The sequence below is a fragment of the Mirounga angustirostris genome, unplaced genomic scaffold (assembly GCF_029215605.1).
Source record: "Mirounga angustirostris isolate CCGP_5_RB_7025 unplaced genomic scaffold, mMirAng1.0.hap1 SCAF_9, whole genome shotgun sequence".
NCBI classification, from domain to species: domain Eukaryota; kingdom Metazoa; phylum Chordata; class Mammalia; order Carnivora; family Phocidae; genus Mirounga; species Mirounga angustirostris.
Genome location: NW_026991717.1, coordinates 93,561,013 through 93,586,514, shown reverse-complemented (window position 1 = coordinate 93,586,514; position 25,502 = coordinate 93,561,013). Strand labels below are relative to the sequence as shown.

The 25,502-nt window shown below is 34.5% G+C and overlaps 1 protein-coding gene across 1 annotated transcript in view; it reads left to right on the top strand.

Moving 5' to 3' along the window:
• MDGA2 (MAM domain containing glycosylphosphatidylinositol anchor 2) overlaps positions 1 to 25,502 on the top strand; it is an 800,528-nt gene that overhangs the window by 685,954 nt on the left and 89,072 nt on the right. Inside the window, exon 10 of the mRNA XM_045900785.3 lies at positions 21,877 to 22,025. Coding sequence (XP_045756741.2) covers positions 21,877 to 22,025 — 149 coding nt within the window. The remainder of the gene's footprint in view (positions 1 to 21,876; positions 22,026 to 25,502) is intronic.

The window sequence follows — 25,502 nt, the reverse complement described above, 5'->3', positions numbered from 1 at the left end:
CCAGGACCTGGAGGAGTTCCTGGCACAGCGAATACTATTAATGAACACTTGTTGAATGAGTGAATGAAGCCATAAGAAGAGAAGAAAAAATTTTTAAGTTTAAATTTCATATGTGAATTTTCATCCGGGTTAAATTAAACACATTACTTAAATTATACTAATTATACTTTAAAATTTTGGGCCACTTTTTGACTCTGTTTATACGTTACAGAATATTTGTCAGTTTTTTTCTTTATACTAATTTTCTTTCATTTCTAATTTAAGCAGTATCATACACTTAACCATATGTTGACCATGTCTTTAAAATACACACACTATACAACCCATGTCTTTAAAAATTCCTACTTTTTTAAATTGAAGGCTAATTAGTATACAGTGTTATATTAGTTTCAGGTGTACAATTGTTTCAACAGTTCTGTACATTTCTCATTGTTCATCATGATAAGTGCACTCTTACCTATTTCACTCATCTCCCTGCCCACCTCTTCTCTGGCAGCCACCAGTTTGTTCTCTGTATTTAAGAGTCTGTTTTTTTGTTTGTCCCTTTTTTTTGTTTGTTTTGTTTCTTAAATTCTACATATGAGTGAAATCATATGGTATTTGTCTTTCTTGAACTGACTTATTTCACTTAGCACTATGCCCTCTAGGTCCATCCATGTTGTTGCAAAGGTGACATTTTATTATGCTTTATAGCTGAATGATACTGATGTCATATATATATATGTTCAATGGTTTCTTTTAAAAACCATTGAACATTATAATTTAGCTTTGCTAAACTCTTGAAAGTTACCTGGTAAAAATGAGTAGGTCCAGCCGTTTTACTATCTTCTATAGGACCAGCCTGTATACTATGTACAACCATACAGTTAGACAAATTCTATGATGTGACAGTTTTTAGGAATGGAAAAGGGGTAATTCCTGTAAGATGGGAATAAGACTGTAATTCTTGTAAGATGGGAAACTCATGAGGTGAGCCCTATTATCAGCCTAGCTCTCTGTTTAGGGACGTAATTCCTATAAGATGGGAAACTCATGAGGTGAGCCCTATTATCAGTCTAGCTCTCTGTTTAGGGACGTATGCCATATATGAGCATCCTGGGCTGGAGTCCAAACAGAGCACAGATTTCTGGCAGGCCTGGGGAAATATATATTAAAGTTTGGGGCAGCACAAGGGACTATTTACAGGGTAGAGCACGGGAGCAGATAGGGCTATGTAGAGGAAAGGTAATGGGAGTTTGTGTGGATTCCATATTAGTCTTTACCTGAGGATTGGGCTACACAGACAAGGCGAAACTATATGAGGATTAGCATTTTCTGCTATTTGGGTTCAGAGTCGAAAAGTGATAGTAGAATTCAAGCAGTGCTGGAGGAAGCTAGGATTTCAGCAAAATAATATATACCTCCTTAAAATTTCAGACATCCTGGTGGGATATCAGAATGATTAAGCCTTAGGAAATAAGGGTCATGTTTGAGAGGAAGGGCTTAGTCTAGATAATCCCTGACAAAGGCTAACATCAAGCCCTGATAAGATTCCTGGGCAGGCAGAATTTAGAAGTCGAATCCCACCAAGTTAGAAGAGCTTGGGAAACACCCTAGGTTCTCCACTGATCTCACCCATAAAATGTAAAAAGCTAGCATACAAAAGTATCAGGTGGTCATCAGGTAACTGAATTACCCAGTAGAATAAACACAACACTCCTCAGAGGAAAAGAGCATGTTCAGTTATCTGTAATATTTAATGTTATATCATATGTAATGTTATATTTATTACTAATAATGTAGTAATAACAATTATAATTTATTACTATAATGCTCAATAAACAATAAAAATTATTGACACATAAAGAAAATAGGAAAATGTTACTCTTAGTTAAGAATAACAATGGTCTATTAAAAAGGAGTCCTGAGATAGCCCAAATGTTGGGTACAGCAAAAACTAGCTATTATTAATAATTTCCAAGTATTCAAGGAAAATATGTTCTAAGATTTAAAGATAAATGCAGTATTTGTGAGCAAATGGATAAGAGGGGGGAAAAAACCCTCTAATAAAGAACCAAATGCAAATTCTGCAACTAAAACTCTACAGTAACTGAAATGGAAAATTACCTGGATGGGCTTAAGAGCTGAAGGGTCAGTGAAATTGAAGACAAATTGAAAGAGCTGATACAATCTGGTAGAAAAAGAAATGAAGACTAAAGAAAAGAGACTTAAGAACCTGGGGGATAATATAAAATGGTCTAAAATGGATGTGATTGAAGTTCTAAAAGAAGAGAATGAGAATGGGACAAAAAAAAATTCTTCAAAAAGCAGCCAGAATAAAAAATGACATTCTGATGATACACATAGCAGTTACCTTCTCATTAGAAACAATGTGGGCTGGAAGACAATGGAACAACATCTTTAAATCTTCAAAATTCTTTAAAATATATATCCAGTGAAAACATACTTTAAAAAAAAATAGCATCAACTCTATTTTTCTGAACAATGAAAGCTAGAGAATTAGTAGTCAGCAAAACTGTACCATAAAATATGCCAAAGGATACTCTTCCTACTAAAGGGAAAGGTTATCAGTGGAAACCAGAATCTATAAAAATAAATAGAGTCTTTCCTCCTATGTTTCCTCTAGGAATTTTATAGTTTCAGACCTTACATTTAAATCTTTAATCCATTTTGAGTTCATTTTTATGTATGGTGAAAGACAGGGGTTCAATTTCATTCTTTGGGATGTGGATATCCAGTTTTTTCAATACCATTTATTGAAGAGACTATCTTCTCAAAATGTATTCTTGGCACCCTTGACAAAGATCAGTTGACTTATATGAGTGAGTTCATTTCTGGACTCTTAACACATACACTTACATACACGTACACACACTCATGCAAACACACTCATACAAAGAAACTTTTGAAAGTGATGGGTGTGTATTACCTGGGTTGTGGTGTTGGTAACACAAGGTATACGTATGTCCAAAATTAACAAACTGTATATATTAATTATGTGCAGTTTTTTGTATGCCAATTATATCTCAATAAAGCTGTGGAAAAATGAAATGAAGAGGATCAGATCCAGGAAATAAGTAGGTAAAGATAAAAGACTATGTTTCTTTTTTTTCTTCTAATTTCCATAATTAACAGCCATACAAAGAGTGATCAGCAAACTACAGCTTGGAGACCAGCCAACTGATTTTTGTAAATAAAGATTAATTGGAACATAGCCTTCCCCACTTGTTTATGTATTGTCTATGGCTACTTTCATGCTACAACAGGAAAAGTGAGTGAGTGGTTGTAACAACAATCCTATAGCTCATAAGCCTAAAGTATTTACACTCTAGCCCTCTAAGGAAAAGTCCGTCAATCCTTGGTTTGAAGCAAAACAAACAAACAAAAAAGCATTATTAAGGTTTATAACATATTGAGAACTAAAATATCACAACAGTAGCATAAATGATGGGATTAATTTGAATTATATAGTTATAAATTTATAACATTTGTGAAGTGAGAAGTGAATAGGGACCTCAGAAAATCATGAAATGTGAAGTATGATATATAAAGTGATGTAATATTGACTTTAAACAGAATCAGTAAGTTAAATTTGCATAGTTTTAGTCATACAGAAACTTCTAAGAAGTTTTTTAAAAAGTGGTACATCAAAGGAATTAAAATGTACATGAATTTACTCAAAATATCATAGGAAAAGAGCAATATGTGAACAATAAAAACATTGAAGGGACAAAGAAAATAAAGAGTAGGATAGTAAGCTTTAACCCAATTATGCCAATAATTACATTAAATGTAAATGAATTTAACACTCCAGTTAGTTATCAGAAATCATGGTACTGGATTAAAAAAAAAGAAAAGCAAGTTCTTTACAAGATGCACCCTGCTGTCTATAAGAAACACGTATTACAGGGGCGCCTGAGTGGCTCAGTCGTTAAGCATCTGCCTTCGGCTCAGGTCATGATCCCAGGGTCCTGGGATCGAGTCCCACATCGGGCTCCCGGCTCGGCGGGAAGCCTGCTTCTCCCTCTCCCACTCCCCCTGCTTGTGTTCCTGCTCTCGCTGTCTCTCTCTGTGTCAAATAAATAAATAAAATCTTAAAAAAAAAAAAAAAAAGAAAAGAAACACATATTACATACAAAGACACAAAGAAGCGGGAAGGAAAAGAATGGAGGAACACAGCATGCAAACAGCAGACAGGAAAACTGACATGGTTGTATTATTATCAGACAAAATAAACTTAAAGACATAGAAAAGTTGTGAATTAAAAAGGGACATTTAAAAATCATAAAAGAGGAATTTATAGAAAGACATAATAGTTACAAATATGTGTGTGTTTCTAATAATAGAGCTGCAAAGTTCATAAATACAAAAGTGCCAGGAGAAATAGACTATTCCATAATTATGGCTGAAGATTTTAACATCTATCTATGAATAATTGATAGAATATGTACCCAGAAAATCACTGATGTTTTAGGAGATCTGAGCTATATTATCAAACAAATTAAACTAATTGACATTTATAGATCATTATACCCAAAGTTGTAAACTTTGTGCACAAGGAATGCTCACTAAGCTATATAATATGCTGACCAAACATTTTCCTTATAAGGTTAGGAATAAGACAAAAATACTCACTCTTGGGGCGCCTGGGTGGCTCAGTCGGTTAAGCATCTGCCTTCAGCTCAGGTCATGATTCCCAGGTCTTGGGATTGAGCCCCATGTTGGGCTCCCTGCTCAGTGGGGAGTCTGCTTCTCCCTCTCCCTCTGCTCCTACCCCCCCACCTTGTGCTTGCTCTCTCTCTTTCTCTCTCAAATAAATAAATAAAATCTTAAAAAAATACTAAAATATTCTTATCCTCCACAAATATTATACTGCAGGTCTTTACCACTACACAAGAGAAGTAAAGACCAGAAAGGAAGAAGTAAAAATAATTCTATTCTCAAAATCATATGGTTATTTTTGTGGACAATCTTACTTGAATTAATAAGATGATTTAGCAATAGCATAGGATACAAAATCAATCATTTCTGTATAAAAATACAATACATAAAATCAATAATTTATAATAGCTATAAATGTTTGAAATTGAAATGTAAAAAACACCATTTCTGATGACATCAAAATACAAATAATTTTAATAAAATATGCACAAGATATACACTTGAAAAATAATAAAAAAAAATTGCTCAGGGAACTGAAACAAGACCTAAGTAAATGGAGAAATATACCAAATTCATGGAATGGAAGAATCAATATCATTTTGATACTTATTCTCCAAATTAATCTATAGATTCAATGCAATCTCAACAAAATTCCCAGCGTTTTTTTTTTTTTCTTTTTTTGATGGAAATTGAAACTCTTACTCTACTTTTTATTTGGAAAACTGAGTTCCACCAATAGTTAGATCTCTATTGGGGAAAAAGAATAAAGTTTGAGGTCTCATACTACCTGATTTCAAGGCTTACTGTAAAACCACAATAATCAAGATAGTGTGGATTTTTTATAAACATAAGGAAGGATCAATCAGACAAGATAAAGAATGAAGAAATAGACCTCTATGGTTGCATATATGATACATGTAAGGTCAACTGAGTTTTTCAAAGTCACTGGCATAATCCATTGCAGAAATGATAGTTTTCTGGATAAATTGTGCTAGAACTGGATATCCATATTGGAAAAAATAAGTCATAAACAATACCTTACACTGTCCACAAGATTAACTTAAAGATAGACTGTAGATGTAAATATAGGAAACTAAAACTGTAAAATTCTAGAAGAGAACATAGAAGAAAATCTATGCAAATTTGGAATAGGTAAAGATTTCTTAGAAAGTGAACAAATAAAAGCACCAGTTATTAAAGAATAATACATCAGAGGTCATTAAAACTTTCTGCTCTTCGAAAGACATCATTAAGACATAAAAAGGCAAGACAAGGGTAGAAGAAAATATGTGACAAGAGGTTTGTATCCAGGGTATATAAGTAATTCTTAAAACCCAATAATAAGACAAATAGTCCAAATAAAAAATTAACAAAAAACTTGAATGGACACTGCACAAAAGAGCATATAGTTGACCAATAATTGTGTGAAAACTGGTTGCTATCATTAGTTACCAGGGAAATGAAATTTAAACCACAATGAGATAACACTACACACACATTATAATGGCTAAAGTTAAAAAGACTGACAATACCAAGTGTTGATGAGGTTGTAGAATAACTGAAATTATCACACACTGCTCCTGGGAATGTCAAATGAGATTACTTTTTTTGAAAATAGCTCATCTGCCTCTCAAATTTAAATATGCATTTACCAAGCAATGTGGCAATTCAATTCCTAGATGATTACTCAACAGAAATGAAGGCCAGATGCCTATATAAATATTATGCACAAACTTTATTTTTTAATTATTTTAAAGATTTCATTTATTTATTAGAGAGAGAGAAAGAGCATGAGCGGGGCAATGGGCAGTGGGAGAGGGAGAAACAGACTCCCCACTGAGCAGGGAGCCTGACCCGGAGCTTGATCCCATGACCCTGGGACCACACCTGAGCAGAAGGCAGACGCTTAACCAGCTGAGCCACCCAGGCTCCCCTATGCACAAACTTTCATAGCAGCTTTATTTGTAATAGCCTCCAACTAGAAACAATCCAAATATCCATCTACAAGTGAATGGATAGACAACTTACGATCTACTCATGAAATGGAATTATACTCAGTCATAAAAATGGAAAAAAAGGAAAAAATTACTGGTAAACACAATATATGGATGGATGGATTTCAAAAATGCACTCAGTATGTTTTCTGTCAGAACCTGACATAAAAAGTGCATTATTTATGATTCCATTTATACAATATTCCTGAATAGGCAAAACTAACCTTTAGTAAGAGAAACTAGATTCTGTTTGGCTGAGACTGAGTGGAATTGATTGATTACAAAGGGGCATTGTGATGGAAATCTCCTATATCTTGATTAGGATGGTGATTACCTAATAATACATATTTTTCCAAACTCATCAAAATCTGCACTTAAAATGTGTGCATTTTATTGTATGTACATTATACTTCAGTTAAGTATTACCAAATAAATGAATGATATTTGCCAACTAAGGTAGGGTTGAGAATAAGGAGGTATTTTATAATATGAAGGTGCTTGTTCTATTTAATGTTATCATGGATATAATTTTCCTAATCCATATCATGTTAATATATTTAAGGTAATTTTAAAAATTGGTTGTTCTTCAAAAATTCTTTGTTTCTTTTTCCTCCACTAACCTCTAAATTACTCTCCTTTAGATGGAGACACTAAACTGATTATCTTCACAGATTTCCCCTTCCCATGATAACCACTATCATCGTTTTTCAATTATGTCCCTTAGTTTAAGAGATAGCAGCTGTTACATTAAGAATATAGAACAACCTAATATGTTGCTTACAAAAGTCATACATACAAGTTAAATGAAGAGGTATGAATCAGGTTTTGAGGTTCTTGTGGGGTTACCATTTTATAAGCAAGACTGTGACTGCTGGGTAGAGTGAAGGGAGGACAGAGATAACCTAACAAGGTTAGCCTGTCGGATTCCAAAACTATTTCTCACAGTTTCCTGATATTATTTCGGGCAGGCATTAGATCCAGTTTGCAGAGGATAAGAAACAGTCTGAAATCACAAATAGTTTCCCCTGAGAGAAAAGAGTTCTCATAATATTTCACTGACAACCAGAGAAGAATAAAACAGAGAAACCCAAATGTAGAAATGACACATATGTGTATGATGAATGTTATATGTTTAGTATTTCTATCACTAAGAAAATAATAGGCTCTTAAGAAAGGATCTGTTTAGTACTTAGTACAGTTGGATTTTTTGTGAGATACTGGGTGGTAATAAAACCAATCTGAAAGAATCAAAGGGCTTTTTAGTTCAGTGGAATCAAAGCCAACTCCCAAACTTCCAAGTGTCTGTTTAAGCACCTTGCCTCTGTTTGTCACCCTGAAGGGATGATTAATGGATGAGAACAGTGCAAACCTTGTTCCAAAGGCATGCCAAAAACCAGACTCAAAGTGGTTAGGAGAGAGATTCCACAGATGATGGCTCACAACCTTATCCATTGTCTTTTCTCGAGAGAGATTTTGTGACAGAGCCTTAAATCGAAAAAGTCAATAGAGGTTTTCTTTTTATAAATTCTTTTCAGGTTTTAGACCAGAGGATAAAACCAAAGTCTTAAAATTTTACATTACTTAAGTAAGCATAACTTAAAAAATCCCCTTCTTTCATCATTCTAATGAACTTTGTCTATTTCAGAAGAACTCTAATATGACAGTTATGATTAGAAGCCTCAGGATCTGACTGCAGGCAGATACCCGCCTTGCGGTCAGATCCAGACCAGTGCTTCTTAGCAATATGATAAGAACAGTTATTTGTGCTCTAATCCTTTTCCTGTGCTAGGAGTCATATTCACAGATCTTTTAGTTATTCTTAGAGAGGCACGGTGATTCAGTTTCAATAACTAGTTTCCTTTATTCACATATAAATCCACTTTATTAATTCAAGTTATATGTTTTGGAGAAAGTAAGTGTTCCTAGAAGATAAACAGCATACCGTCTGGGCTCCTCTCCAACTCACTTGAACACCTCTTGCTCCCTGCCTAAATGATATTCAGCACATTCATATTCAGCAATGGACCACCCACATGTGCAGCAACAGCACTTGCCAAGAAGTTAATGTGGTCTATAAGTATGCCATTGAACATTCCGCTGTCTCAGCCTGAGAGCCACTGGGTCAGTTCATCCATCTGTGCCCCCTCCATGTGCATGCCCCAGCCAATGGTCCTTTAAGTGAACACAAGGCTTTAAGATATTTGGCACTGTAAAGTTTTTAGGGAATGTATAACTTTAGGAAAAAATGAGCACATTTATTTGCAGCTTACTGTATATTCATTATTCCGGAGCTAAATATTTCACAAAATACAGGTAACTCTCATTCTAGAGATTTTGTCAGTCCTTATCTTTATGAGGTCCTGAGTTGATAATACTCTCAGATTGCAATATAGCATGACAAATCTGGTTGAGTACCAGGGGTAAATTGTGGTTTCAGTTTCTGTACTCAGTGGATGGAGGAGGAAAGCAGGGATACTTCTTAGATTAGTGGAAGTGACATCAGGAAATCCACCAGCCTGTACAGTATTTGTGTGTGAATTAGGGGACAGGTCCTCTTTCGTGAACAGATGTGACTCCTATGTCACCACAGAAGCAGTTGCAGGAGGAATAGAGCCTGAATATTAGCCCCACTGACCCCATCAGCCAGACACACTTGGTTGTGAGGGACCATTTCCAGCGATGTTGGATGTTAGGACAAAAAAGGGGCTTTGGATCGCATGAATTCAGAATGTAGCTCTGTTACTGGATGGTTGCTTACTACAGGGCAAGCTGTTTAAGATCTCTAATCTCTAATCTTTTGGAAGAAGAAAATGATAAGATTCTCATCCTGCAGGGGATTGTGCATTTTAAAAAACAAAACAAAACATAATGTGTGCAAGTTGATTCGCATAGTGACTGACAAACAGTGAAACCTAGCAACAGAAGTGCCTTGAAAACTCTTACTTTTGTCTAGGAGGGATCAAGCATTAATTTTTCCTTACTCCAAGAAAGAACGGTTTTATTCCCTAAACTAAGCTTTCTTCTAACGCTTTAGAAGCCACAATTGGAATATTTTCTGTGACGAGGTAGAAGAACACTAGAAGCAAGTTTACAAAATTATGAATAGGAAGACCCCAGTGGGATCTTCATGAGAAGTCATTTTCCAGATGTATTTGTGGTATATGAAGAGAATAAAAAAATCCCTCGGTGTCTGAAATTACAAGACTGAACAAAAATAAATTGAATCTCTACAATTACATCATCAGTGGGATTTTTTTTCCCTTTTAGACACACTCCATTGCAAATTTTGTACGTTGGTATTTGTTTCACACACGGTTTCAGTTACATAATTCCAATTTGCATAAAATTTCCTCACACTGTACACCACCTTAAGGGAACTGACTATTTCTTTGATGGAAGCTGGAATAAGAAAGGAAGGACAGGAAGGCATGAAGTGATGGGCTTTTGGATTACATGTGAGAAGTCTTTTAGGGGTTTCCAGAAAAAGCAAGCGAAAAGTCTGGAAGCTTATAAAGATATGGGTATAGTATATAAAGAGAGATTTTTGGTTATTCCATATATTGGCTCATAAATACTCTCCTTGCATATTGAAGGGGAATGTAGATAGTATTTCTGTTTCCTTTCTGGACCATATGAGAATTAGCAATTGGCTTCCTAAATAAATGGTTGCTAGATATTTCACTGATTTGATTCTCCAGCAGTATTTCTTAGGTGTAGGATGTATAGGATGAACCAGGGAAATAAAATTGGTCAGCAAACAAGGTACACTCACTACAAAATAGGAAGTTTGTGTTTATCCCAGGAACTGGACACCATACACACTGAATCATTTTCTATTTCTAAATCTGCTTTTGTGTTGTGAAATTTAATGATATCTATGTAATTTCTCCTGCAGTCTCAATTTTGTCTCTGTTCCCTATGCCACCATATATACATACCTATTCTAGAGTTAGCTCATTGATAGGCATCATTGTAATATATGAAAGAAGTGGTATAAGTCTTGAAGGGATAACCTAGAGACCTTCACCTACCAACAAAAGAGAAGCACAGAATCACCCTGCATCCATCATTGTGGCAGAGCCAAATGTAGCACTCCAGATAGCTACCTTGACCTTGTGCTTCTCTCACCCACTGACAATTGACATGTACTATGTATACTTGAAATTTTTAAATATAAAACAAAGCAAAATAGTTTTATATTCTCTCTGCCTTGGGAGTATTTCCTGCAATGTTTCTAAAGAGAGAGATTTCTAATAATTTCATTTTATCCTACCATTCTTGAAATAATATACATTGAGGAAGGTAGCAATCAGCTGCTGTGTTTGAACGCCAGCTTTCTTTGTATATTTAGGTAAATGGTGTAACCCCTCTTCCTTCTCACAAAATGTTCATTTGGATCTTTTTGAGGGATGATCTTGCAAACCAGGCAAGGAAGATAGTCTGCATTAGTTAAGTAATTATGATGTTCATATTAACTCTCAAGATTTGCAGCTCAAGCCAAGTAATATCCTTTTGCATATTTGCCCTTCTCAAACTCTGTGAAGACTAAAATAAGTTAATATTTGTGAAAGTACTTTGTAAACTGCAAATTCCTATATAAATTTGAGATACAGTTTTTGTCCCTTAAGATTTTTCTTTCTCCAAGAGTCCTTGGTTGTAGTGGTAAATTATAGTAGAATAACTTTTAAACATCAGCCCCAGATGTATAATTTTCATATGTGTCTCAAATACTGGACAGGGTGGTGGGCAAGCTCTATGGTATACAGAGGGAGTAATTAAAGTACAGAGCCTTTTCTCCTTTCTCTTCATATACGTCTCTCCTCTACCAACAATCAGCCATCTTTATTTTGGGAGGACCTCTCCACATTATTTTTCTTTAGAACGTGTGGTTTGTTTTGTTTTGTTTTGTTTTTATTTATTTATTTGAGAGAGAGAGAGAGGGAGAGACCACAAGCTGGGGGAGGGGCAGAGGGAGTGAGAGAAGCAGGCTCCCCGCTGAGCAGAGAACCCCACGCGGGGCTTGATCCCAGCACCCGGGGATCACAACCTGAGCCAAAGGCAGACTCTTAACCAACTGAGCCACCCAGGTGCCTGAACATGTGGTTTTTATACACATAACAATTACTTAGATATGTCCTTGTAAAATATCAGTGGATTTGTAAGTTTCATTTCTAAACTTTCTCTAAACCCTTAGCAATTTCTTTCCTATTTACATGCCAAATGTGAAAGGTAATGGTTTCATCAAATCCAAGTCATCTTTTAAAATTTTTGGACCAGATCCTAATCTAAACCTGCTTGGAAAAAAAGAAATCATATTATTCATATTTTGCATCATTTCTGACAAAGTACACTCAGAGTTTTAGAGTTAAAGGTGTTATTCATTTAAGTTGAAATGTTATCTGGTAAATACATATATTTATTTTATATTACCCAAGACAATATATATATTTGGTGTGCAAGCCAATAACTACTTTGTATAAATATTTTGTTTTCTAGGTCAGAGGTGATTCAATTGTGTTGAAATATTGCTTCATTAAAGTTTAAAGAAAACAAATGGGCATTCATTTAAATTTGTCCAGTTGAGTTTTAAAATTGCTTCAATTTCCTGTGCTTCTACCATTACAATGAAACCAAGTATGGAACTCTTCCTAGAGAGTTTTTTCCTTTCCTTTCTTTTTTTGTGGGCGGGGATACAGTAAGAAATTAATATTTATTTAAATCTATTTCCCCAGTGTTATGATAAGTATTTTATACAGACTATATCAAAAAATATAAATAGAATAAATTGCATATGCAGAGCTACTTGAATCTCCAGAGATAGCTTTCTAACCCAGCTAACTTCATAAAATAATTGCTGTTTTTAAAAACCAAAAAACCTAATTGAAAGAGTCCTTGGCAGTAACTAAATGGATCTATTATTAGTAATATTTGTTGATTACACCATGTTTATTAATTTTTTATTGTATTAATAAAGAATTTTGACTTTGTATGGCAGATCCCTGCTCAAATGAAATTATGAACTCCTCTGAGTAGTGTCTTAAATTGGGGGAGGATTTTACAATGGAAAACATATCCCGTTACCTACTGATGTGGATATGTGTGGCTTGAACATTTAGTGGTTTGGTAAAACTTATCCTTTTTTTTGCAAGAAGTAATTATTCAACCATATTACTTCTGAAAACCCTACCTGGTTGCCTATTTCAGTATGAGTGATTTCTTTCCTAAAAACCAATCACAGGATTCTTGGTAAATTGTCATCTTTGTGTCTGATCATCATTTTCATTTAGCTAATAGGCCTGGAAGCCATTTTCTTGGGCCATCATTTTAATGGCCTCTGCCTTCCTAGAGATTAAGAAGAAGGCTAAATTATTAATACTTGAAGATGATTTTAGAATAATTTATAAAATTGGGTCTTTTGTTCATTCCACATTTCAGATATTGAAGTAAAAATATTTAGACAATTTGAACTCATTATAGTTAAATAATTTTCCAAGTAGGTATTTCTATAAACAAACTTCCTCTAGATATCTAATCATTTAAAAACTATCTGTAAAGAAAAATTGAATTATATGGTAGGATGTTAAATGAACTTACATTATTTTAGCAAACTATTAAAAAACTAAGTTAAGGGATGCCTAGGTGGCTCAATCAGTTAAGTGTCTGCCTTCGGCTCAGGTCATGATCCCAGGGCCTGGGATCAAGTTCCGCATCGGGCTCCTTGCTCAGCAGGGAGCCTGCTTCTCCCTCTGCCTGCCACTCTCCCTGCTTGTGCTCTCTCTCTTTCTCTCTCTCTCTCTTTCTCTCTGACAAATAAATAAATAGAATCTTAAAAAAAAAAAAACGAAGTTAAAAGTTTGCACATAAGTCGAAGTATTTTCTTTCACTGCCTTTTTTTAATTAAGAAAGGAACATCAGAATCTACATAATTTTAATTACTTAATTACTATTGTACTTTATGCTAACACATTTTAATAAAGGATATGAATTGTATGATGTTATTTATTGAGCATATCATGAGAATCCTACTATCTGGTGGGGGATGGGCAAAATAAGTGATAGTGTCAGATGCAGGCTTCCAGTTATGGAATGAATAAGTCACAAGGACATAAGGAACAGCATAAGGAATACAGTCAACAGTATTGTAATAGGGTTGTATGGTGACAGATGGTTGCTGCACTCTGGTGAGAATAGCATAATGTATACACTCGTGCGATTGCTACATTGTACACTTGAAACTAATGTAACATTGTGTGTCAACTGCACTTCAATAAAAGACTACTCATTAATTAAAGTCTAAAAAATATTACTGAAAAAAATAATGTCATTACAATGACTGATCACTTGAAAATGTATTGATTATGTCTAAACAGGAAGACAAAGTATGGATAAACATGTCTCTGTCTCAAGTATAAAGGCATTTCACTTAAATGATTTGGTTGGGTTATAAATTGTTACATGTCTTGCCATTTTTTTTTTTTTACAAATTCTAAACAAATCATTAACTGAGAGATGTTGTCATTGATTTCACAGCTGTATAATTTAGTTGTTACGTTTTTGTTTCCCCCCCTGCACACATACTGACAAGTTATCACTGTTGAAAAAACTCTTCACATTCAGTTATTGCTGCTGTAACATTCACTTTAATTCTAAGATAAATTGTTCTTTATCAGATACAATAGTTTCTTTTGTCAATATTACTTAGATATTTTCCATTTTTGCATTCCTTCTTTATATTCATTTACCACCTTTCTAGTCAAATGAGAATAGGCAGAATCCGTCAATTCAGTAGTATCAATGAGATACAATGTATCAAATGAGATACGGCCTAATATTAAATTTTAAATATAGGAAACACAGGTGAGTGTACTGATTCTCTTTAAAAATGTTGCCTTTGACTTCACAGAATTAAACCAAAATTTTTGGTCCTCTGAATACTTCTTATGCCTCCACTTTCAGGATACTAGCCTTTACATAGTTTCAAATCAAGACACTAAGCTTTCAGAAGAATAGGATACCAAGAGGTAATATAATTCTTCACTCATCCAGGATGAGATGCATAGTCATTCTCCATCTCAGTTAGAAACCCTAGTGTCCATTCGAGTGTCTGAAGATTGAAAATTTAGGAGTTTACCCACAGTATCCACTCAGGACAAGTGCTAATTGGATGCTTATCTGCAATGATTTTTGAATTAATCAGCCTTTCTTTGTTTCCCAAATCATGTTTGTTGTTGTTGTTTTGTTTTGTTTTAACAGTATTTCCTTACTGGTTTCCTGCCCAGGGCTTCTCACTCATCTAGTCCACTCTCTTCTTTCCACCAGTTAGAGTTAAAAAGTATAAAATGGATTTATATCATATTCCTGATTAAAAACTTAGAAAAATTCTCATTTCCATAGAAGCATTTCTTTTCTTTTTTAAAGATTTATTTATTTGAGAGAGGAGGGAGGGGCAGAGGGAGAGAAAGAGAAAATCTCCAGCAGACTCCCTGCTGAATGCAGAGCTGGGCTTGATCCCAAAACCCTGAGATCATGACCTGAGTCAAAAATCAAGAGGGGGCACCTGGGTGGCTCAGTTGGTTAAGCAACTGCCTTCGGCTCAGGTCATGATCCTGGAGTCCCGGGATCGAGTCCCACATCAGACTCCCTGCTCAGCAGGGAGTCTGCTTCTTCCTCTGACCCTCCTCCCTCTCATGCTCTCTCTCTCTCTCATTCTCTCTCTCGCAAATAAATAAAATCTTAAAAAAAAAAAAATCAAGAGGGATGCTTAACTGAGTCACCCAAGCACCCCATCTTTTCTTTTCTTTTTAATATGACTCAAGATTCATTAATTTGAAGAGAAAATATTTATGGTTCCAATGATTGCATGTTCTTTCTTCTGTCCTATGAAGGAGTGACAGAGCTGCATAGATTTTTGCTGTATATTATGTCTCATAGATCATAATGAGTAATCTACTGCCTTAGCTGGCCTACGAGTCTGACTGAACACAATGTGACTTGACTATGTTTGTTAGCTTCTACTAAAAATGCATACAGGTGCAGAGCTGTGATTCTTTTGATTTTTAAAAGTCTTTTTTTTTTTTTAAATCAGTGCTTCATCAGTGTTTTAAGTTTCCCATGGATCTCTGTGGCTACTCTTCTTGTGATAATAAATACACATTTGAAAAGTTTTAAATTGTTTTATTATTTTTGATACTTTGCTAGTGTGTTTTTATGAAATTCCTTGATTATTAACATTTTGATTATTAATTTAGTTCTCTTTCAATTTGTTGATTTCCCTGAGTTCACTCTGGGAAGTGAAAATCTGTAGATAACACTATAAAATATTTTCTCCTATTTCAGTGAGTACTGGTTAAAATAATTGGAGAATAATTGAACTATATGGTAAGTAGCAAACATTTTATCATAGCAGGACACGTCATAAGTTAGCACTGACCTGTTCTTCCTTATTCAAGCACATGAGTGTGTTAGCAGTTATGTGACAGCTGATGAGACCATCCCTGTTTTTCAAAAGTGCAGAGTTTGGTAGGAAAGATGGGCACTGCATGCTACAGTTATACCAGGTCCTGTGGGAGTTCTAAAATATTATCTATAATATATTCATTTTTCTCCACCAAAGGCCATGCTTTATTTCTTCTCTTCTTTATCCCTCCATAAGCCATCCTTGTCTGTCTGAACAGTTTCTTCTTTAAGATCTATAAAGATGTCACATATGTCCCCTGTGAAGGTTACCTTTGATCCCAGTAGAGAGTATTAATTATTCTTTCAAAGAAGGTACTATAGTATTTATCATTCTCTATTGTAGTTCTTCAATGGCCTTGGGCATACTTATTTATAAATTCTATTTTATGTTTCTGTCAGCTATAGGCTAATCCAGCTATTCATTGGCTTTCTTAGTCACTCATAGCTGAATATTTATTTGTGTGTTAGTCATGTTGTATTCTGAATTCAGACTCTTTGATGTTTAATCAAGAGAAATTCTCTGTAGTCTAAATTGAGAGCATGTCTTTCAAAAATAACTTGATATTGGATTTACTCAAGTGCTCCAGTGGTGTTATTGGCCAAGGATGATTTTTGTTAATGTAAATATTTTTGTCATCTTCTTATGCTGGTAAGGGGAAATTTTTTTTTTCTAGTAGACTCTATGTCTGAGATAGCTATTTTTACTGATGTTGATCATATGTGGTGGCCTCATTTCCACCTTCTCATCTTGCACTGGCCCATTAACCCCTTCTCCTATGAACCTAAAATTGTACTCCTAAGGGTACAATGACCAACAACACTCCTTTCTTCCCTATACTCTTATTCAGTGTTGGGTTTTCAGTTCTGTGCTTTTTGACCCTCAAGGAATAATTCCTTCTTGCTTGAAATCTTAGAGAAGCATCTAATAAAAATTTGTTACACTTTAACATTCTTAGACTAGGAAAGTGACATGTCATAGCTTCTTACTATAGCTTGAACTTTCAGCTTATGCATAAAATCATATTTTAAAATCTCAATTTAATCACTTTTCAAAAGTTATTTGCAAAATAGAGTAAATATATTTTATATAAATTCTATTTAAAATTTTGAACAATTAAATAATTTTTCTGTGTATATTTTTAAAATATTTTAGAATCCAAGATCCATATACATAATGTGTCTAAAAATTATCTGCTAGTTTAGATAATGAATGTAGTTCTAGGTCATTTAGTCTAAAAAGATTTAAACTGGGACAATGTTGCATAAAAATGAAACTAGAATATAAAAGAGAAAAAATTTTCTTGGCATGCTTGCTGGAAGGAGAAAAAAGTGCCCAGAGGATAAAAAAGAAAAAAATATATTATGAATTCTTTCTGTGTTCAACCAGCAGATGTCATGTTTGGTTGTCAAAGCCTAAGATTATTGTAAGGGTGTTTCCTTAGTATTATGGTGTGCTTCTTACACAATGGTTGTATAAATATTAAATATGATTGGTTCTGAAATCACAGAAAATCTGTGTATGTGTGGGGTTTTGGGGGGTTTTCTGACTTTTAAAAATTATTTCTTAAATAAAATTAGAAAGCACTTTTCTTTGGTAGTTAATCCAAGAGAGATTTAGTACAAAATATGTTCTGAGATATAAGCAATAATACCTATATTTAACTGTAACTGGTCAAGATTATTTTTTTTTTTAAGATTTTATTTATTTATTTATTTATTTGAGAGAGAGCACGCTTGAGCAAGCACGGGGAGGAGCATAGGGAGAGGGAGAAGCAGACTTCATGCTCAGAGTGGAACCCAATGCCAGGCTTCATCTCATGACCCTAAAATCATGACCTGAGCCAAAATCAAGAGTTAGACACTTAACTGACTGAGCCACCTAGGGCCTCAAAATTATTTTATCAGTAATTATTTATTACTAATTAGTATTATTTACACACCATCTAAAAGCTTTTTACCTTTAACTCTAAGGTGTTGCAATTCAATTAAAATAAAAAAAATGAACAAAAAATAAAATAAATTCTTCAACTAAAATAAAAATGAGTTAAAGTTAAAATTTGTAATTGGGCCTGTTTTATTTGATTATTTGTTAATATCAACTCTTGTATATCATCACCTTTTCTATTCCTAAATTTCTTTATCTATCATGTGAATTTGGAACAGATCTCTAAATTATTTTCTATACTGATATTCCATAAAAGATTATTACATATTATGTTACTCACAGTAATACAGATATATCAATTCAGATAAAATATTTTAAGAATATACTGGAAAAAATATACTGGAAAGCCTTCATAATAGTCTGCAATTAAATATAAAGATGATGGAATTTAACACTGAAATTTGATCTATTTGGAATACTTAAATAAGGGTTAGATGACCTTGAAAAGAATCTTGATAAGCAAATTCATATTATTCACAGAGTCATGAGGATTTTTTAACTTCAAGGTTAAACTGCTTCAATAACCTTAAAAGTATTTATTTAGATAAACAATCACTTCTAGAATTATGGAAATTTGCATTTATGACAGGCAGCCAGTTACTCTCCTGGCAGTCAACAAAAAAAATAGGATTAGACTACAGGTAATAGAAACATAAAATGGAATTTACAAATTAGTATGCTTAGTACAATTAAAGTAGTACAATAAACAGTAGGCATATGTTTCATAGCACCCTATAGATTTGAGACTCAACAGTGCTTTAATGGCCACCTCGTGGAAAGTCACCCATCTCAGCCCTGCTAAGCAATACCTGGTAGGTACTGCCAAAAAGCCTCTAGTGAGGAGAAAATCACAGTCTCCTGACGTAAGTCATTGAATGAATAGTCAGAAAGGACTGGTAGAACATTTCAACACCAAAATGTTTCCTTTTAATATCCACCCACTGGTAGTCCTCTTTTTCATAGATCGTTTAAAATTTGTCTGATTTTCTTTCTGTGATAGAATTTCAAGTCTTAGAAAACTGCATCTGCCTATTTTTGAGAGACTTTTTTGTTCTTTTGCATGCTAAACAAGCCGCAGGTTGTGACTCTGCTCTCTCTACTCATTCCATTTGAATGCATCACTCATTTTATGAACAAAGTGATGCTTAGAACTAAATTGAATACCTCTGTATATCCCCCTTGGTTAAAAAACAAAAGCACTATTCCCTTAATTCAATGTAGACACTAGTCTCTACTGAAAACACATCCCAGGTTTACGTTACTCACTTAAGCTGCTCATTACTTCATTTATGGGTTTTGGATGCTTTTTTTTTTTAAGATTTTATTTATTTATTTTGACAGAGAGAGAGAGATAGCGTGCGAGTGCATGCACGCATACAAGTGGGGAGAGGGGCAAAGGCAGAGGGAGAGAGAGAATCCCAAGCAGACTCCCAGCTGAAGGTGGAGTCAATGCAGGACTCAATCTCAGGACCTGACATCATGACCTGAGCTGAAATCGAGTCAGAGGCTTAACCGACTGAGTCACCTAGGTGCCCCTGGATGCTTATTTTTAATCAAAACCCCCAGCTCTTTATCTAGGCTACTACTAAGTGCACATTCTCAATAACATTTGGTCTCAAATACAAGTTGTCAGTAACATTTTGGGTATTGATTTCTTTATTCAGAATATTATTTTCCTCTTACCTAGATTTTGCTCTTAAGTGTTATGAACATGAATTTGTGCTATCACTTAGTAATAGGAAAAATACCATAAAAAGATAAAAGAAGCAATAAAGTGAATGTGATGGCTCTTTTCTAGAGATCTTCTTCTATGCAGGAGAATCCGTTTTAATCCATTTTCAATTTAACTGAATGAATATCCGTAGACCATTTATTTTAATGCATACAATGTTGATATGGGAGAATTTTTCAAATGTTACTAAAATTCAGATATTAAATTCCATGTATTTAATTTCACTAATAAACCTTATCAAAAATCAAATTCAAATTCAGTTCATCTGATATTATTTTTTTCCTGGTGAACTTCTCTGGGATAATAGAGACTATCACTTCCATCCTTAGTGGGCAAAATCCATGCTTTAACTATCTGTTAGAAGTTTTTATGAGCCAGCTCTTCTGCAATCATTAGATGATAGATGACTAATGAAGAAATAGGAAAAGCCAGGTAAGAGATGTTCCTGCAAACAGAAACCCATGAGGAAAAACCCAGGAGGACATTTAATATTTAACCTAATTTTATAAAAGAAAAAACAGAAAAGATGTTGAATGAGGGATGATAAATGTACAACTATTAACTCATCATTCAGTAAGAATTGCAAAGCTATTTGAAAAATCTAAGAAATGTTAGCAATTTCTATGAGGACAGAGGCTGTACTTCATTCATTATATCCCCACTGCCTAGCATACTACGTGGCATTTAATAGGCTCTCCTTAGATATTGTTGATTTAATAAATAAATACATTATAGGTAAAAAAAAATGGAAGGTGTAAAAATACCTATATTTCAGAATATCAAGAAGTTGGATCTATAATTCCAAATGGTCTATGCACTTTTCAATTTGGTAACTGAAAAAAAAAAAAAAAAAAAAAACCAGATGGTTTGTATATGTTGTATACACTATATGCTCTTCACATATCCTTGAAATCTAAACAAACACTTCTTTGTTATTGGCCCAAGTTCTCATGTCATCGTTAAGTTTTTGTTTGGGTAATTTCAAATGTATTGGTCAAATACAATATAAACACAAATTTTCATTTTCATTGATTTTGGTTTTTTGACAGAATTGATCATTCACTTGCTGATACACCACTTTTGACTTCTAGGATGCCACAATTTTTATTTTCCTCCCATTCACTGGTTTGTTTCATCTCAGGCTTTGTTGGGGTTGTTATCTGCTCTCATCTCTCTTAACTCTGGATTGCCCCAGTGGTCAAGCTTTAGCATTTTTTTTAAAGATTTTATTTATTGGGGCGCCTGGATGGCTCAGTTGGTTAAGCAACTGCCTTCGGCTCGGGTCATGATCCTGGAATCCCAGGATCGAGTCCTGCATTGGGCTCCCTGCTCATCGGGGAGTCTGCTTCTCCCTCTGACCCTCCCTCTTCTCATGCTCTCTCTCTCATTCTCTCCCTCTCAAATAAGAGAGAGAGAGCAAAAGCAGGAGGAGGGTCAGAAGGAGAGGGTGAAGCAGACTCCCCACTGGGCAGGGAGCCAACCTCAGGGCTTGATCCCAGGACCCTGAGATTATGACCTGAGCCGAAGGCAGACGCTTAACTGACTGAGCCACCCAGGTGCCACAGGCCTTACTCTTCTCTATCTACTCACAGTGCCTTGGTGATCTCTTCAGTCTCATGGCTTTAAACTTAAAATCTATCTATATGCTTATGGTTAACAAGATTATAGCTTTAATTCTGGCCTCTCTGGAATTCTAGACTAGTATATCCCAGTTGATGTCTCCGTTTAGATCATTCAGACTGTTAAAAAATAACTTTCTGAAGTTCTCCCCGAAAATTTGACCCTCCCCTAGTTTTTCATCTCAGTTGATGGAAAGTCCATTCTTTCAGTTCCTTAGACCAAAAACACTTGTAGTCGAGCTTGATTCTTCTCTTCCTCTCACACTGCTCATCTAATCAACCAGGAAATCTTCTTACATCTATTCTCAAAATTCTCCAGAAAATTGATTAGATTTTAATAATGACTTTTCAAATAGAAGAGTTACTCATGGGACACATGGTAGAATGTGGTAAAAGGGCCAAAAAAGAATAAGCATGTTTGACTGTCATATGTCATCATTCAAATTTAAGCACTCTTTCTATTTTTAGGAAAAGCCTATGCTCCAGAATTCTATTACGATACCTACAATCCTGTGTGGCAGAACAGACATCGTGTTTATTCTTACAGTCTACAGTGGACACAAATGAATCCTGATGCAGTAGATCGGATTGTTGCATACCGATTGGGTATTAGGCAGGTGAGAAATTTAACTGGTGCCTTTTTTTTAATTTTTGTGGTTTCTGTGAAAACCTTGTTATTATGATATGTTGCTATAAATTTTTAATCATTTTGCATAAATTCCAAATTATATTTTCCCATGTGAAAGATAATTGTGCTCTACACAGAATTGTTCCAAACTATTCACAAATGTTTGGAATTAACTTTTGCGTTTTCTACTGGGACAGGAGACCTTTTAAAGTGCCATCCTTTGAGTCTTCTGAAACCCTTCACCAGAAGATGTGACATAGAAATTACATTGTATTCTTGTTATGAAAGAAACTTATTTAAGATGTGCTCACACTTACCTGTGCTACATAATTCTTTGTCTTGTTTCCTAAGGAGCTAGAAGTCTTACTTATTTTTAATCGAAGGGTTTCAAAGTATAGAGAGAGGATGTTTTAAGAGTGAATTTAATGTATCTGAAGAATAGAAATATTTTAGTAAATGAGCAGAAACAATCAACAATGTTTTCCTAAGGTAGCTGAAGATTATGGGTTTTGTGAAAATAGATCTTTTCAAATGAACCACCGTTAAGCCCTGCTATCCTTTGTTGGTGCAAATGATATTTTTGAAATTTAAATGTAGGTCTTTACATTGTTTCCTAATACATAGTATATTATCTGGGGTGACTGTTTCTACATAACAAAACATTTTCGAAGAGTTATTTGATTCCCTCAAAACTTTGTATTATCCACAGGTTTGTAAAGTGTTGTTTTCCACTTCCTTAGTGAAATCACAGAATAGCATTTTGAGTTTCCACAGTAAAAAGGACAAAATTTGCTTGGAGAAAGATTGATCAACCATCAGTAATCCACTCTGTTGTATTATCATAAAACTAGTCTTTTTCTACCATGTTCAAGAAGTTATAATAAAAGGCTATGTAAGATACATCATTCAAATTAAGATACATTGTTGGTCCAATATTCTTGTCCTTGCCTAATAAGCAAAAACAAAACAAAACAAAACAAAACTCCTTTCTAGTGAATACATCCTGGTATTTGATAATCACTACTTTCTTATCTAAGTATCCACAGATTGCTGATATAGCAGACAAGAGTGGATCATTGAGAAACTTTCTTTTTATCCCTCTTTTACTTCAGTTCCTAAGGAAATCTGAGTAAATCCTAAATCCATATAAAAATTGTTTGTTCTATTTGTTCTAATTTGATGATCATTTTCCCTGATAGAGAAAATATAAACAAGAAAGATTAGCAGTTCTTTCTCCCTCAGCTGGTGGACTTATCTTTTTTTTTTTTTTTTTTAACTGAACACAGCTAACATTTTTAGATCTTTCATATTTGGAGTTTCTTAGAACATTCTTGACTTTAGACACATCAACTCATTTTCTAAGTCCTTACCACTTGATTTAGTCATTCACATTCATCTTGTATTATCTATATTTTGAAATACCTAAGAACTGAATACCAAATTGTTATTTATAAAATTAAATTATTTTCATTAGGTGTCTTTTCCTTTTTTCTGGTTATAGCTTTATTTGCAATGATAGAGTCAGGATTTCATCTTTGGTTTCTCACTTTCTTCTTCTGGTATATTTTCTTAGAGTATCTGAGTAATGGCCCATTGCTCCCTGTAAACTGAAAAGCTGCCTGTTTTTCGGTCTGCAGAATTTTCCCACCTCTGCTCATCGTTCCCTTTTTTTGCTCTCACGTTCCTCAAAACTTTCATTCCCAATGTCTCCACCTTCTCTCTAAGGCAAATTTAGCAGAAAAGTAGTTACCAGTAGAATCTTCCCCCCCAAATACATTTTTAGTAGAATTAGACTTCCTCCTAAGAGGGATCCAGCTAACTGAAGCCCTTCCTTGTCATCCACATCTTGTACTCATTACTAATACTTTCTGTATTATGTTTCGCTACGATCACTACACTATTTTCCAATGGCAGTTTCTTCTTTCTAGATTTTTCCTCTCCTACATTAGCATCTCCTATAAATTCCTATCTTTATGTTTCTGGATCATAAAACTAGTATATAACTCCCTGATATGCAATGACACACATTTCCCAGTCGCTGTGTTGTTCCTTGTGAACAAATTAGATAATTTCCCCCTACTTTGCTACTTTAGAATAAATTATATATGTGTGCCTATGTGTGTATAATTTTCCCTATGTTTTTCTAAAAGTATGAATTCCAGACATACTTGGCTTCCAATTCTCGCCAGTCTAGCCTCATAATTTTTTTAGCTAGATACCCTTGAGCTGGTTTCTGAACATACCCAAGCCTAGGTTCCTACCCTGTAAATTGAAGATAATGATACCTCTTGGCCAATTGCATGTGGGGTGGAATATATTCCACACTTGCCCCACAGGCCAGCTTCCCCTGTTCAGGGCACTCCTTACATGAACATCTGTGGCAATTCTTACACTCATTCACCGGAGTTGTGTGAGGACTTAAAAAAAAAAAGTGCATTTTGAGACCTTAACACATCTACTGTTCTTTAGTTTTATTCGGTATAGCCATATATCCTAGGCCTAAGTATTATTCCAAGCCATGATTTTCACAGAATAATTTCCGGACATTTTTGTCCCTGTATTTTATTTTCATTTCAAACCTGTTGTCCTCCGTAATATCCATTTTACGGATTCACATTTTTCTGTTCCACCTTGAGTCTTAGTTCTTCTTGATCAGATCAATAAGGTTTGCTGCTAATACCATTCTTTCCAAGTTTGTGAGATTCATGCCATCCACTAGAGGAAAACATACTTCTGGTTGTTATAAGCCATGGTCAGGAAAACAATTCCTGTCTCTCACACAATTTTTGAAGCTAACTCATTCCTTGCCAAGCATTCCTTCTGGGTTTCTTTATTCTTAGGATTTTCTTTTATATTTAGAAATAAGTGTTATTTTTTCCTAGGGTGCTTTTTTATAATGTTCTATTTTAATTGGTAATTTTACTCAGATACTGTGTCATGCCGTGGGAGAGAAAATTTGCTATATACTTTGGGGAGATCTCAATAAAGAATAATGGCCTCGTGCAGTTCTGCCAATGTAAATAGGAAGGCGGCGTTTGTAGAACAGAAAGAGTGTGTATATCCACTTGTCTTTGCACCACTACCATGTTCTTTACACTTAAACCTTACACGAAAAGTCTTTACATGCAAAATAGCCTCAAAGACAACATTTCTTTTGAAAAATCTCCTTATACACCAAAGCTTAGGATGATAGGGCAAAAGCATCCTAGATACAATGAAAGTGATAGAGTTCTTTTAAGAGTATTCCCCCTGCTTAATAATATGAAACAAAAGTGTTAGTGTAAAATAAAGTTATTTCTTCTATACTATCTTAGAAAATTTAGATTTCTTCTTTCTCAGGCATGTACGTTTAGATACCAAATTTTTAAAGATACAATCAGATACCAGCATTTAAAAAAATCACTCGAATTCTGATCTGATGATCACTGTAATGAAGATTTTATATTACATACAAATGGCTTTTTTC